General features: G+C 45.5%; 1 protein-coding gene across 7 annotated transcripts in view; it reads left to right on the top strand.

Annotated features, from left to right (window-relative positions):
- The first annotated feature begins 3,095 nt into the window (after positions 1-3,095).
- Positions 3,096-15,769, top strand: part of CCDC88C (coiled-coil and HOOK domain protein 88C) — a 460,272-nt gene continuing 447,598 nt past the window's right edge. For 5 of the 7 annotated variants that reach the window (XM_085626546.1, XM_085626541.1, XM_085626545.1 and 2 more), the window contains exon 1: positions 3,306-3,944. In XM_085626546.1, coding sequence (XP_085482672.1) covers positions 3,843-3,944 — 102 coding nt within the window. In that variant the 5' untranslated portion in view covers positions 3,306-3,842. Of the gene's footprint in view, positions 3,945-15,769 lie in introns of all 7 variants that reach the window. The other 2 variants (XM_085626543.1, XM_085626542.1) reach the window with 1 other exon arrangement.

Genomic DNA, 15,769 nt, shown 5'->3' with positions numbered 1-15,769 from the left:
AATGTCAGATGAGTTGGTCTTTCCCAGTATTTACACAAAGCAAATTGCATTTATATAGAGCTTACTTTCTCTGAGGAGGCGTTGAAATAATGTAAGTACCACTATTTTTTCTTGTTTAGCCCTACTCATTCCAATGCAGGGTGTCAGAGCGCTTTACATTTACACGTGCATATTACATGTACAATAAATTATATAAGTTTGTAAATGAATGTACAGGATGTGTTACATAAAACTGGGGTATTGCAAGGTGTAGAAGTCACATATCATCTTCCATAGCTCACTGGGCTATTATCAATGCAATGCGCTCAAACATACACATGATAGACCTGCTAAACATATATGTGAGGGCTTTAGATCTGATGTCACTTCTTGTGATGCCACTTCCTGTAAAGTCGTGGCTTGTGATGCCACTTTCTATGATGACAATTCCTGTGATGCCATGTATGATGTTGTGTGCCTGATGTTGTGCGTCAGATGTCATGCACTGTGATGTCAGGTGCCGTGATGTCGCCGCCGTGATGTCACTTGCATACGGCCAAACTAGGCCAGTCCCCCCCACGTCTTTTTTTAGGACTTGTGCCCTGAATAGAAGGTCATCAATTAATGGGAGCCAGGAGTAGTAGCTGTTATTCATTGACTCACTGATAAAGATCTCAGAGATAGAAAAACAGCTATGGACCAAGTTTACTTTCTGCGGGTTCCCACACCTCGCTCTTCTATTACCATCTCAGAAGCAAAGTGAAGGCTGTAGAAAAGCAAATGATAGGACAAAGAGACCTGTGAGATAATCAGGAGGGGCCAAATGGATTGTGATGTCAAGTCTGCTACTTCTGGTATTTTCTATTTTTCTAACCCATTCCCACTTCTCCCTCAGCAGTACCCTCCTCTACCCCAGCCTCATATGCACATCCCCTAAGCAAAAGCAGCCTCGAACATCCTCAGATGGAGCCTGCGCTACCCACCCCCCACACATGGCCTCCCTTAGAAGCCGCTTCCTATCTCCCAGAGTCATACAGCCTTCCCACAAACATTTTCCCTACCGGTCACACAAATACCTTCCAGAGACACAGCCCCCTCTCCCTTACAGGTGAGAAGTAAAGCTTCATTTCTTTGGTCATTTCATATACGGCTGCATGTTACCTTTCAGTTACTTCCGAGTACTAAAACATATTTGCAAAAGTCAGCTTCAAGCTGGAACGGACAGGTTAAAGTCCAACTGGGTGGGTGGGGAACCGAGTCTGATATTTACCAGTTTTGACCCCTGATCTGCAGAGCTAAGTTGAAACCTCAGTTTCCATGTGTTTTCTGCACCACTTACAATTAAGCTCTACTCTCCGTTTAGGATGTAGAGCACCTATGGCCCCGGGCGCTGCACTTTCAAAAAAATCAGCCTTCCCAAACCCTTTCCTAGGCATGAGTCGCCACTCGGCCTAGCGGTGCACACCCTTCCCCAGCGGCAGCCTCCCTCTTCTCTCCTCCAGCTTTGCACACCCTAACTTGGCAAGAGCATGCTCTCAACCACTCTCTGGTACCCTCTTACCAGCATCCTCCCTCGAACTTGATGCAGCCTCCTTCAGCACCTGCCTCTTTTCACCCAGACTCTGATACCATCAGAGCGAAACACATAGCAAAGTCCTTTGGCACACACATAACGGTCCACACAAATCCGTATCAAACTGTATCCGACCATGATCCAAAATACTCCAACTATAAACAATATATTAGTGTATTCCTACCTCGGCGGCCACTATCCAATATGATGTACCTCTAAACACTACACAACAGAATCAAATACAATATCTATAGGGTTCAGTGACACAATTTTGAGGGCAAAAATATAGTGGAGCCAATATATAGAGAAGGTAAGTGCATATAGGTAATTATAGGTTTAATATTATTAACTCCACATCTACATATCTTGAAGCTATGGATTTCATCAAGGTACATATTTGTGGGGGTAACCATCATAAACTCATGCTTTCCTATAGAAACTGACCTTTCCAATGTTTTTGCCACAATATGTTGGCCCCACAATTTTGAGCAGTCAATATTCTTGTGCAATACCATTAACAGACCACCCTTAGTCCACTGAGCGAGAATTCCGGAACCATGTTCGCTGGCGAGATTCCAAAAGCATTAAATGACCAACAAAAGGTAAACATGCAGTTATGTAACATAATACACACAGGTGCATGCACATCCCAGAAGCCTCAACTCCATACCCGCCCTCTGCCCCCTCAACGCCTTATTAATGTATGTATTTGAGTTATGTTTTTATAGATCTAGTGTTGCCTGGAGACCAGCTTACTGTGTTTCCCAGAGTATGTGAGCTGAGGGGTCAGAACCGAAGGGATTGCGGAGATTTCCATAATCTTAAAAAGTGTTCCGTAAGGAAAGGAAGAGAGTGTTCAGGTCTCCACGAAACGTTTGAATCAATACATCACATGAGCCTACGACGGTCACAGGAAGTATGTTAAATGTCATTACCTGTCGTAACTTCTTGAATGTCGGGAAAAAGAGTGCATTTGAGGGGGGTGGAACGGGGACTAGGGTTATATTACATTCTTAAAAAAGTCCCCAAAAATATATTGAATCCGAAACATTTGTATTTTTCTGAGGCTACAGCGAGTTTTTTTGGGTGTACGACTTTGGGAGTAGGTGTAACCATCAGGCTCCCTCTGCAGCGGGGATTTTCTGACCATTAACTCAGTAAGGCAGAGGTCAGTGGTCTGGGCTACATTCGAGGGCTTGGGTCGGGTCCCTATTGGTTCCGGACACAGACACACCTCCACAAGACAAAGACAGCGCCAGTTCGCTGTGCGCAGGGCTGCACGGGGGACATCCCGCCGGGCCATACTGGAGAACCCCAAGTGCACACCAGGCTCGAGCTCGCCTTCCGAGCAGGCACACGCGCTCCCAACTGTGTCGCCTCCTCTTACATAAACACTTTAAAACGCGTTTTCCCCTTAGTCTCACATGACCATCTCATCCTAGCCTCTTCCTTGAAAGGATTCTTCTGCACTTGCCGCACACAACCCTTTCTCTCACTTTCACTGTCCTGCCTCCTCCCGGCAAAACTTTAGGCTCCTCCCGCTACATACAATAGCCTCTCTTCGTCCATTAGTGGACAACAAGAGACAGCCTCTCGCACCCTACCTCACTAGCCCCGCCCCTCCTGGTCTCGGGGGCTTTGTTCACAGAGGAGCAGACCGACCCTGTAACGGCGCGCTCCTATTGGCAGACCCAGCCCTCCTCTGCAATTGGGCAGCTCGGGTGTCCATCCTCCGAGGCGGTGCACGTTGCCCAGGTAGTCGCTGTGCTTCAGTGGAGTGCGTTCCCTGTGTTACTCCGAGCTCAACCCAGCGCCGCCTCCCTGCGGGTCACGGCTACAACTTCGCAAACAGAACTGCCAACTACCGACTCGTGAATTGTTTCCACTTTTAGAGCTCTGAAAGGGGGTTCCCAAATTCAAGACTTGTCTCGCTACTTTTTTTTCAAGGATTATCATAAAAGAAGCGTCTGTTCTGCTCCTGGGTTTGGATAAACGGCAACTTTACTTGGATTTGTAAAGCTTTTTTTGTCTGTGGTGTTTTTTTTTGCTGGCGTTTTTATCTTCAGAGGATTTGTTGGAAAGCTTTGTTCCTCCTCTGCATCACTTTCCCCCTAGGGAGGGCCTCTGACCCCCCGCCGGGGTGTGAGCTACAGGAACCAGCAGCAGCGAAGGCGCCCTCCCCTCCAGGAGTAGAGATGGGCCACCTCACCCATTAGAGAGGGCAGCACCACTTCTCAAGAAAGGGGATTCCTGATCTGCGAAGCATGGGCCGCTCTCCTTTGTGCTTGGAATGAGACAAGCCCCGTTAAACTACGACCCGGAATTCAACAACATGGATGTAACCATCTCGGAGCTCATGGACTCCTTTCTGGAGTGCCCCCTGGTCACGTGGGTAGGTATTGTGCGTCTGTGTGTGTGGGGCACCGAAGTTCTCAGGCTGTGGGGAGGAAGGGCGGCTGTGTGAGCCATACTCCATTCTGCACCTTGTTCCATGTGAGCTGGGTCCAGAGAAAGTGGTCGTTAACCTTGAAAGAATAAACAGCGCTGTCTTGTTATTTGTGGAGTACTTGTGTGTGTACATGTTTAACATTTCTTGTCGGTCCGCGTTTTTGGTGCGTTTTCCTCCAATGTAACAACTCCATATTCAAGTCCACAGGCTCACCCAGCAGAAGGACTGAAGTTGTCTGTTTTGCGCGCCCTCGGTGTTACTTTAGTTGTATTGCTGTTGCAGAGAAGGTTCTGCGCCCAAACTATTGTTAGTGAAATGATTCGTTTTCGCATTTACTGTTGGACAGTTGCTAATGGTTTCTACCGGATGTTTTTCTTTTGAAGTCATCACACTTTAATCGCCGGAGAGCAGGTGGCAAGAAGTGTCATTGACCTGGTTAAATAATAAAAAGCACACCATTTAAAGTGATGACGTGCCCTCGAGTATTAGTGACAAAAAGACTGTACAGAGATGTGTTGAAGATGCCACTAACCCCATAATTCATATCCACGCCGGAAACGTAGGTGGGAGGTGTTCCCAACACAAAACTACTTGAGTGGATTGCCTTCAGCGATTTTTTGTTGTTGTTATATAGACGTCACATACATTGTGATGTGCACGACAGACCCTGCACCCGTTGCGTTGTACCAGAGCTACAGCCAGGCAGACAAACCAGGCCAGGCATGCACGGGTCTCTCACGCACAGCATGGCACGTTCTGCAGCCCAGGCAATGCGCACGTGGCCCTCGAGCGCCTGGAAGAGGGCCCTAGGGAAGGACAGCTGTGAAGCGAGGAGGCACATGGCCGTGGGTGGGGGCTATGCGCAACACAAATGCATGCAAACGGTGTATGCAACGGGAGTTTTAGTGCAGCTGGTGCAGTTATCTGTGAACCCCCGCCCCCTGTGCCCGGTGTGTGAGCGGGCGGGCATTCCAAGTCTGGAGTTAAAATACACGTCAGTTTGGTTGTGGGCGGATGCAAACATGCACACGTTACTGAACACCTGCCGCCTTGTTAACAGATGTAGGGTGTGTTATCAAAGGCTTTGGGGGGAGGGGAGGGGTTGCTAAGTCTGTAAGAGGGTTTGTATTCAGTCTCATATGGTTTCTTCTCAGCAGCCGCCTTACTTCGTTCCACCCCGAGTCAATATTCAGCTGCTCGGGGCGGAAGCGAGGGGGGCGAGGTTGGGGGTTGCTGGGTGTGAACTTAGAATCACGACTGATGTTACTAACGTGTTCTTAACTTGGCTGGTGGTGTCTACGAGATACCTCGCAGGGCTAATGCACCCGCTGCAGACAGAGGCGCAACTAGAGCCAAATACCGGGGGGGGGGGGGGGGGGGGGGGGGGGGCTGAGCAAAAATTTCGGGGGGGCTGAACTTTAAGCAATCGGCAGAGTGGAGCTGCAGGGGCTCTTAGAAGGGGTGAAACAACAGCAAGGCCTCATTAACATGCAAATGGCATTTTAAAGACCTGTGAAGTGCTCGGGTGCGGCTGCTTTTTTGCCCGGGAAGGTGTCTCATCCCGGGCTGCCACACACGACGGGGGGGGGGGGGGGGGGGGCTGAAGCCCTTTGAGTCCAATGGGTGTTGCGCGCCTGGCTGCAGACTGTATTGTGCATCCATCCCTTCAAGCGGGGGAACGTGTTAGCGCATTTCCAGCACCGCGAGTCGCAATCCACGACTAGCTATATAAAACCTTCTTGTATAGTGGTTCACTGCTTGTGTAACAGTTACCATGAGCACGCTTTGCTCCGTAAGGACGCCGCATTCTTACCGTTCTCCTAGTTCCTTTTGTGGTCATGTCGCATTTTTGCAATGTCTATATAGTAAACATAAAGATGTGGTCTGTAGATACCTTCTGTCAGCCAGCCTCCCCACCTCTTATCCACACCACAATTCGATGGGACTGGTGAAGAAAATCAGAACAAGTGAGTGTAAAAGGCCGCTTTATTAGGTAGGACATGTATTGCAAATGCATTTATATAGCGCTTACAACCCCTCATGAGGCGTCAAATCGTTGTTTCTGTGAGTAGCACGCTACTTCGGAACCCATAAAGGATTAGTGGTGAATTAGTATAGTAAAATATGAAAGTAACTTGAGTGGTGGACATGTTAGTCTGTTATTGGATTGAAAAGTGTGGCACAGGGATAGAAGAGAGAAGGATTTAGAATGTTTCTGTTTGTTTTGGAGCTCATTGCAGTAGGAGGAGGCTTGGGACGAGTGAAAGGGAGGTGGAGGGGGAAGAGTCAGAGGGAAGGGTTGAGAGGCTTGTTTTGGGGGATCGGAATAGTAAGAGGTATGAGATGATGCAAGGAGGGGTAGAGTAGGGAAGAGTTGAGAGGGTTATTTTGGGGGCTCATGGTATGGGGTTTGGGATGAATGAGAGAGTGAAGGTAGAGGATATATAGATAGATGTATAGGGTGAGAAATAGGGTAGTGCATTGGAAAGAGTATTAGGTTTGAGATGAGTCTGAGTTGCGGTAGAAGATATATTGAGAGAGGTATAGGGTAGTGCTGTGGATATGCTGAATTGGAAGAAAAGTAACAAATACATACGTCCATAAGTACATGGAATATACATGGAGTATATGGATGCATAAAGAGAGGTAGTATATGTAAATTAAAGATGCGTTAAACTCCGGCTTTCAAGTGTTGTTGTACTTTAAATTCATTTTATTTATATATTTTTTTGTAATTCAAAAGTGAAGCAATTGTAGGTAAACAGTTATAATAAAAGATTTACTTTATTTATGCAGTCACTTATATACATGTTAAAAACATAGAATCATGTAACTATCAGTAATATGTACATTTGTTAAGCAGAACTAATGAATTTCCATATATTTAAAAAAAACACTTATTCTACATGTTTATGCAAAGCAATACACATATATACGTACATATCTATTGTACAAATAAATGCTTTTATTCAGAGGGATGTGCTGTATATTTCTGTTTGCGTATGGTGGTTATGTGGGGAAGAGCCAACTCTTGAGGAGTTTTCTGAAGATAATGTGGGTTATCTGTGGACATTATGTTGGGGGTAAAGAGTTCCATAGTTTGGCTGCTTGAACAGAGCAGGATGTGCCACCAAGGTTTTTTTTCTTTCTTGTATCTTGGGATTTTGAGGCAAGGTGCCACGCTAGAGCGGAAGTTCCTTTGTTGAATGTGTTCGTTGATTTTATTCCTGATGAAGAGCTGTCCTGTTTCATATATCGATTTGTGGGGGATACAAAGCAGCTTGAACATGGATCTTCTGGCAACGGGTAACAAATGCAGGGCTTTCAAGGTGTGGTCTTGCGTTTTTATATGTAAGAGTAGTCTGGCAGCGGAGTTCTGAATCCGTTGTAGTCTTTTCATGGTAGTTAAAGGTGATCCCTGGTAGAGGCTATTGGTGTAATTGAGTTTGAACAGAACAAGGGAGATGGTAACCTGGATCTTTTGTGGAAATCCCAAATGGGGAACGATAGGTCGCAGAGTTTTTATAGTAACAAAGCGTGAACTTGCTAGTTTGTCCACTTTGGCATTCATTGATGGCTTGGAGTCCATGGTCATTTCGTGGTTTCTTACTTTCTTTGATAATTTAGGTGGTGTTTCCAGATCATCAGGGCACACGGTGAGCAGGTTAATCTTTCCAATCGCCACACGTGAGTATTTCTGTTTTGGAAGCATTCAATTTTAGATGGCTTCATGTCATCCATTGATCCACGGTTCTGAGAGAACTGAAAATTGGCAAGCTTCCAATGTCTTTGGGGCATTTCAGTTGAAGGAGTATTTGTGTGTCATCTGTATAGTTATATCATGTGAGGTGAAATTGATCAGTGCCGGTATTTACTTCTTGTAGATGTTGAAAAGCATGGGCGAGATGATAGAGCCTTGAGGGGCCCCTGTTTTTGTGCAGTGCGGTTTGGATGAGAAAGGTGGGGTATGGATGGCATTAGTTCTGTTGTGAAGGTAGGATGCGATCCAGTTTAGAGCAGTCTCCTCTATGCCGGCTTCGTAGAGTCTTTGTATCAGAGTGTCATGGTCAACCGTGTCAAAGGCAGTCGAGAGGTCCAAGAGAAGTAGCGCAGCAACCCCGTTGCGGTCAACTGTGTTCTTCAGGTCATCCCAGATGGCATTGAGGGCAGATTCTGTGCCTCTTCTTCAACGGAATCTGGTTTGGAAGTCTGAAAGTATGGCATTATCTTCAATGAATTGTGACATCTGGGCGAACACTGCTCTTTCTATCGGTTTGCCCAGGAAAGGTCCATTTGTAATCAGTCTTTAGTTGTCCGGGTTCAGTGGGTCCAAGTTTGAGTTCTTCAGTAATGGACAAAAGTATGACTTTTTGAGTTCTTATGGGAATATTCAGATAGTTAAGGAATTGTTGATGATTCTTCTTATTGGTGTGGCAGCAGATGTTGTTAGAAGAATTGTCTTGAAGGTTTGCGGTGGACAGGGTTTAGAAGGGCTGCCAGCAAGCCTGCCTGCTTTGAACAGGTCCATAAATTGATAGTGTGAAATGTGTTGGAAGGAACGGAGAGGCTGGGTTAGAGTATTCTTGGATTGTTTTTTTGTAAAAGGGTCAGCACTGGTGCTTTGTCTTTGTTTTAAGTAGGAGTCCTGGGTGTCTGCTTTGGCCGTGTAATGATTTGCCAGTTTGTCTACAAAATCTTGAGTAACAGGACTAGGCAATCTGGTTCATGAAATTCATTGAGAATTTTCTAGAATTATTTATTTGCACATTTAGCAGTTTGAATTCTGTCTAAATAGTATCTTGAGATAGTAATGGTTGAGGTACAAAGAACTATAGAACAACTTACAGGCATAACACTGACCATGTGAAGTATTATATTAAGTACTGAGGATCTGGATAAGGAGCAGTTTTGGTTTATATTGCTATAATGATGGCCAAATATTTGCTGAATAGTAAGTGAAGGTATGCATTCCAATCCATTTTGAAAGAAGAGGTGGTGTTAAAAAAAGGCGATACTCCGACTGAAAACAGCTTTTTGTTTTCATTACCAACACAAACAACTGTGGTGAAACAAGGAGTATTTTTGCATATGTAGAGATCTAGAAACATACTAGTAGAAAAAGCTTTGACGGTGTTGATACTGTGATGAATAAGAATACAGGAAAGGGCATTGCTGGAATTACGATGTGGAACAAAAAAATCATCTTCCCAAGGCCTTGATGAAACGGGCACGCGCAGACTTCGTATCCGATTGATCAGCTCCCTGATTGGGCGCACCCATTCAGGTAGCCTGCGCCCATACACTTTTGCCAAACTGATCTGCGGAGTACCCCAGGGATAGTCTCTCAGCCCCACGGTGTTCAATGTCTACATGAAACTGCTTGCCAGCATCACCTGAGGCCACAATATTAGCACCATCTTGTACGCTGATGACACCCTGATCATCCTCTCCAACGACACCCACAATACTCGTACGAAGTTAGTCGCCTGCATGTCTGATGTTTCCAGCGGAATGAAGGCCAACAGCCTGAAGCTGAACTCCCACAAGGCAAAGGTGGTACTCTGCGGGGAAAAAAACACCTTTCTCTGGACCTCAGTGTGGTGGCCGTCTGAACTAGGACCAGTTCCAAACTTGTACAAGCCCGGAATATGGGTGGGTAATCAACCCTTAGTGGCCAGTCAGATTAATGCAGTTCTGAAACTCATTAAAACACTTCAATTTTGAAATTCATTGCATCACTAATACAATAAACAAGTTCTAACCCCCATCCTTAAACCTCCCCCAACAATAAAAATTCCCAAACCATTCTTAAAATCTGTCTTCATCATCCCCTTTCTTACATCCACTGACCTTCACTCGTGACTCAACCATCATGTCCCTGTGTACCCTCTGCGATGCCCCAACCCTTCTGACCTGTCGCAAGCTCCTCAATGTCTACCACCTGTCCTAAGCGAAAACCTAAAGCCCCAGAACTACAGACGACCCACCCCCAGCAAAAAAATTGGAAACAACCAAAAATTATTGGCAGGGAGGGACAAGAATAGGACAGGACCACAGCGTCAGAATTACATAATTAACCCATGGTACTCTAAAGGCTTTCTGAACCCTGCCCCCACGTAAAAGATGACCAATGAGAGTTCTCCCTAGGACCAGGGCTATACCATTTGGCCAAAGCTGGCCAGGGGTGGACATCCCTGGGGATGCCACCCCCAGGAGCCCCCCATAGTACAAAATGGTCAGATTTACTTCAACAAGTGTGAGTAAAAGACCCCTTTATTAGGACAGGTATGCAGTTCTGAAATTCATTAAAACATTTTACAATTTTAAAATTCACCACCTTACTAATGCAAATGGGAGACGATGTAGCCTTATGGCTAGATAGGTCGACCTCGAAGCTGGGGAACTGGGTCTGAGTCTCGGCAACAACGCTCATCATCCTGTGATTCTGGGCAAATCACTTAATCTCCCCATGCCTAACAAAAATGGATGTGTCAATCTGTTACAAAACTGGCGCTCATGTAGAGCGCTCTGATACCTGATATATTCGGGTCGAGTTCGCGCTATATAAAAATTAAAAAAAATGCTTGGGCACCACAAAAGCGTGCAGTGTCACTGCACGTACAGCAGCTATTTGCAGCATGCATTTGTTGTGTGTGAAGGAGGGTCATTAGAAGGGCTGCTTGTTTTTTCAGAAGAAGCGCCATATGCCTCACCCCAAAGCGCAGCTGGCAGCAAAAACTAACTTATGCTGGTGGGTGGCCTCTCTGCAGCAGGTGAGGTGTTTGCTTAAGCAGAAACGGCCACTTCACTACCCCAGCAAACAAAAGCACGTGGTTTCTGTTGTACACAAAGGGCGGAATGCCTTTGTTGTGGGTGTTTGAGGGTGGGAGCTAGAACAGAGAGAGATGAAACTAGGTGAATTGAGAAAGGAAAAAAAATGGAGTGAGCTGTAATTTACTTACACTTCGGGCTCTTTGACTTTAGAAAGCAGCGTTATATTGTGCATTTTTTATTTAATATTCGGGTGCAACGAGCAAGGCGTGCCTTATAGGTTTCAGCCCGATCTCTTCCCTTCTGCCGCGTGGGCCTGAGGTGCCGCCTGAGACCCTGTCTTTATTTTGCTGTGCAGGGTCATGCTTCGAAAGGTACAGACCTTATGAAGCCTGTATCTGTGCTTCTGAACACCCAGAAAGAATCCTTGATCCACCTAAAAGCACCAATACCTGGCAAGGTTTCTCCCTCCCCATTTGCTCCATAATCCATCTTTGTGACTCCAGCCTGAATCATCTGCACAGATAACTCTTGAGCAGAGGGTTGGGGTAGCCCAAACTTCTAACTGGCTCACGGGGAAGCTGATCCTGAGGATACGTTAATACTTTAAACCCAAGAACTGAATCCTTTGGAGTACTCTTTCAGACCTAGTAACTGACTAGTTTATTTTCCAGTTCCTGATACCTGTTGGAGAACATCTGACATTAATCGTTGAGGATATTCTGCCTACTGCAGTGTCTTTTGCCGTATCCCACGACTGTCCATCGCTACCCGATTACCAAGAAGCACCTCTTTGGATGATTCAGTTCAAGTTTCTGGGTGTATACCATAAATACATTAATTTGTTTCTAATCCGTTTGTGAAGTGGTTGACTCGCCTCAGTTTGGCTTCAACCTATGCTCAGAGACCGCACAAGAAGAGCACAATGAGGTTGTGAAGTTGCAAAAACCAACATTTTCTGCCATCATCTGTGATTGTTCTAGTAAGTACAGACTGCCTGGTACATTATTATAGGCCTAAATGTTTTTTATTAGCTGTATCAAGTAACTAGATAAAAGGAAAAACATCCCTGTGTCTGCCTTATGGGCCAATACGTCAACTACTCCAGAGGTGCAAATGGCTTCAGCTAAGCAGTTCCTCAATATGACAAGCGTAGAAAAATCGCAGCAGCTCTAAACTGAGCCCAGTTGGGACAGCAGAGAGACCGGATTCAAGGGCAAGCATTAGCAAAGGAACAGCTTGCATTTTGAGTCCAGAGTAAACATTAAAAAATTAATTTGGAGTTTAAAAGCAAAAATGATTGCTTTCTCTTATACATATCATCTGTGAAATAAGAAACATCATGTGTGATGGTTCAGAGTACTTTTCAGAGGGGTAAAATAGACCCTCATGCATTGGAATGCAAACACTTTGTAGGAGGTGGAATTAACCAAACGGCCAATAGCAGGCGGTGACAGAGAAATACTCCTGGAAGCCCATTCAATGTATTTTTTAACAATCTGGTAACAGAAGGTCTTGCAGACAGCTGGTCTGTCAACCCAGACCTAGAAAGCATTGGCAAAGCCAATAGGTCTGGTATTGTTGTTCAGACTTTTGACTTTGTTAGTGCTTGTTTTGTTTTATCACTATGTTTGCAAACCTTTGTTTGGGAAGGTCCTGGTCCCTCATCAATCTAAGAAAATAAAATGACTAAAAGCAAAAAATGTATGCTGTAGTGGGCATAATAAAAATGTGAATGGCACAAAAACAGAACAATGGGTCGCAAGGACTGACCGAAAGCCCTTGTAAGTAAATACATTGTACATATCATTTTAGTTAAATCAAAAAGACTTCACTAATGTGACACCTAATAATGTCCGTACATAAAGCCCCTACCTCCTCTTGCTTCTTCTGAACTGTTTTGCTTCTCAAGCCCTTCAACGGCTGCTCCATTCCATGCAAAGCGACTTCCATTGAACCTGTTCTCTAATGCAGATCAGAACTCGGGCATTGATCAAGTGGTGCAGCCCAGCATCAGTCTGGTTTTGTCTGGGGGCTTTGCTGCCTGACCCTTCCGGCTGCAGAACTATGTGGGATTAGAAAGTCCTTTTCCCCATTTTTTTTGCCACCATCTCAACCTTTAGCGGTGACCAGCAACTGGAGAGAACACAGATTGTCTCCCCAACAGGATTTGTTGGAGGTTCCCTAATATGGGCCTCATTTAATGGTTTCTCATTCCACCCTCCTTTGGGGCCGCTCACAAGGTAGGTGCCTCAGTGAAGTTGATAATGCAGGGAGCTGGGCCCGGATGTCATGGCAGTCTGTGCCAGCCACAGAGGGTCACTGCATCTCCCCAACTAGTTCTTCTCTCCTTCCACAGGAACCGCATTTAGGATACAGTCCTGTTCCACCGCACTGTATCCCACATGTTTTTCCCTGGTGGGCCCCTGGTACACGGCAATGTTCAGAGCTCCAAAATCTGTCCCCCCTCCTTTCACTTTGGGACGGTGGTTGAACTCTAGCCGAAAGCACTGGCTCTGATAGTCCATACTAAAGTTTCACTTGACTAGCCCAGGGTGCAGTAAAGGGTCCAGCAGACAGGTTCCAATGTTTGCCCCCATTGAAGCTCATCTCTTTCTTCCTCCACCAACCTTTATGAAGCTGTTTACTCTTCCCCGTGAAGAGGCACAGAAATCAAAAGGGGATTCCGATCGCAGCAAAAGTGGGTTGAGGCTATCTTCGAGCCCAGTGGGTCCGTGGCTCTCCATTCTCCATCCCCTTCTTTGAAATAAAATCTCCCTGATAGTCTCGATGATCTGCCGCACAGACCTGACCCTGGCGGGGGTGAACCTATTCCCTATCAATCCCCACCCCTGCTCGGCCCTGTTGAGCCCAGTATTGAATTATGGTATTTTGGCACATCATTTTGTATAATTAATTCTTTCTAATTGTACCTGCTTTGACAGTAAACATGTTATTTTATTACGTTTCGAATAGACTAGCTGTTGTCTAATCCTCTTCACTTTTGAGGGAAAACTTTAACTCAGCCACTCCTCGCTAAAAGAAGTGCTTTGAGGGTCTGAGAAGCCTCTTTGCGCAGATCAGCTAAACTCCTTCCAATGGTGCCGTGCCATCATACAGGACTTTTGAGTTAAGGCCCACTCGCATTCATTCGTCTGGAGAAGGATGGAGTTCTACAACTCTCTTAATGATCCCGACATACGGACTCTTACCACAATCCAGGAGAAGCAGAATGGGAGCTTATATCGCTGTTCTTGCTGACCTGCGTGGTCATTCTAACAGCTCTTTTTTTCAATGCTTTGTCTGACGTCACCTGTCTAGTTCTGGAATCCTCATCCGCAGTGAGGTCCTGCAAGGGATGGAATCCCCATCACTAGTGATATTCTAAAGAGAGGGGAATGTTCATTGCCTTTGATATCTTGCAAGGAGTATCATTCCTACAGCTAATGATGTCATGTAGATCGAGGACTCCTCCAAACTAGTCTTGTCGCAATGGGGATGGAATCTTCATCGCTTGCTATGTCATAGTGAGAGTACACTCCAAATTTCTCAGTGATGCCATACAGTAAATTTGGTGGAAACCTCATAGCAAGTGATATGGTATGGGAATGGGCTCCTTACTGCTTGTGATGCCTTAATGCTACTGAGATCATGTAAACAATAGATTCCTCAAAACTAGTGATGTCTTACAGAGTGAAATCCTCATTTCTCAGTATTGTCTTGCATGGAAGGGAATCCGTGTGCAAGCAATGACCTATTATTAGAGTCATTGATATCGTACAAAGAGTGAAATCCTTTGTTATTGATGCTTCACAAAGAGTAGAAGTAATCTCTTTCCGGTGTTAGCTAAACATTCCTTCCGGGTTTGCAGTCCTCTCAGTGTTCGAAATGATTATCATGAAGGGAGGAGCCTCTGTCCGTGTTCTGTGAGAAGGAAGTGATGGAGAGAGCCCCGCTGCTGCTTCCTCCTAGAACAGCCCCCCTTTATATAAATGACCGTGTCAGCTGATGCATCATGGCGTCCCTGAAGGTTCCTTCGTTTCTGCAGTGAGTGTTGGATCGATGGCCTCTATGCACCGGCTCTGCTGCTGGAACTTGAGCCTGCACATGGTTGCTGGTTGAGAGCTACAGAACAAGATCTCATCTCATGAAACCCTACCCAGAAGCGCCCTACTGTAAATCAATCTTGCGCTCTTCTCCAGTTTCCTCGCAACACAATAGACATGTAGCAGTCAGATTGGCATTTATGTGCCTCAGAAGATCTGGTTGGCCTGAACGACATGACACTGGCACTACCTGACCCCCATCGGTCTTCTCTACACCACTCAAATTACTGTCATAAACACTAATCCTTCAAGGGTTCCCGGGTAGTGTGCTACTCCCTGAAAAAGCGCTTCAACTCCTCGTCCGGGGTAGTAAGCTTTATATAAATGCAAATACAATACAATACAATATAACATCCACTTTACTTGCCGCCATCCCCACCCTGAAACGTAGGTTTTTCCCAGCTCGATGAATCACTCATGCTCCTGATCTGAGTATTTGCACCTTACTGAAGAGCATTGTTTGCATCAAGTGTATTCTGAGCTTTACTTCCAAGAGTTCAGCAGGCACTATGACATGGTATAGTTCTTATGGATAAGAAACAAGCAAGGCCCATCCTTCTAAGCATGTTCCACAGAGATGTGTGTACACTATAGTACACTGAGCTTTAGATTTTTTGTGTAGACATTCTTTCATAGCTACATATGGAGCAATGCACCAGAGCACAGGAGTGGGAGGGGGCCCAATTTCAACAGCTCCTTGAGCCCTGGAAGGTGAGAGGGTACCTACATTTCCATGCTGAAGTTCTGAATGTGAACTGGCATTAAGGATGACTTCAGATTTTGTTTTTATCTGGTCACATTTGTTGTGCATTCAAAGTCAGAGGTCAAATATCAGTCTCGTCTTCTGATAAATTGCACCTTAGTCTTTTTAACATGAAGACTGGTGTTTAC

This window comes from Triturus cristatus, chromosome 9, assembly GCF_964204655.1.
Source record: "Triturus cristatus chromosome 9, aTriCri1.1, whole genome shotgun sequence".
NCBI lineage: Eukaryota > Metazoa > Chordata > Amphibia > Caudata > Salamandridae > Triturus > Triturus cristatus.
Note: the sequence above shows the minus strand (reverse complement) of the source record. Positions and strands in the feature narration are given on the sequence as shown.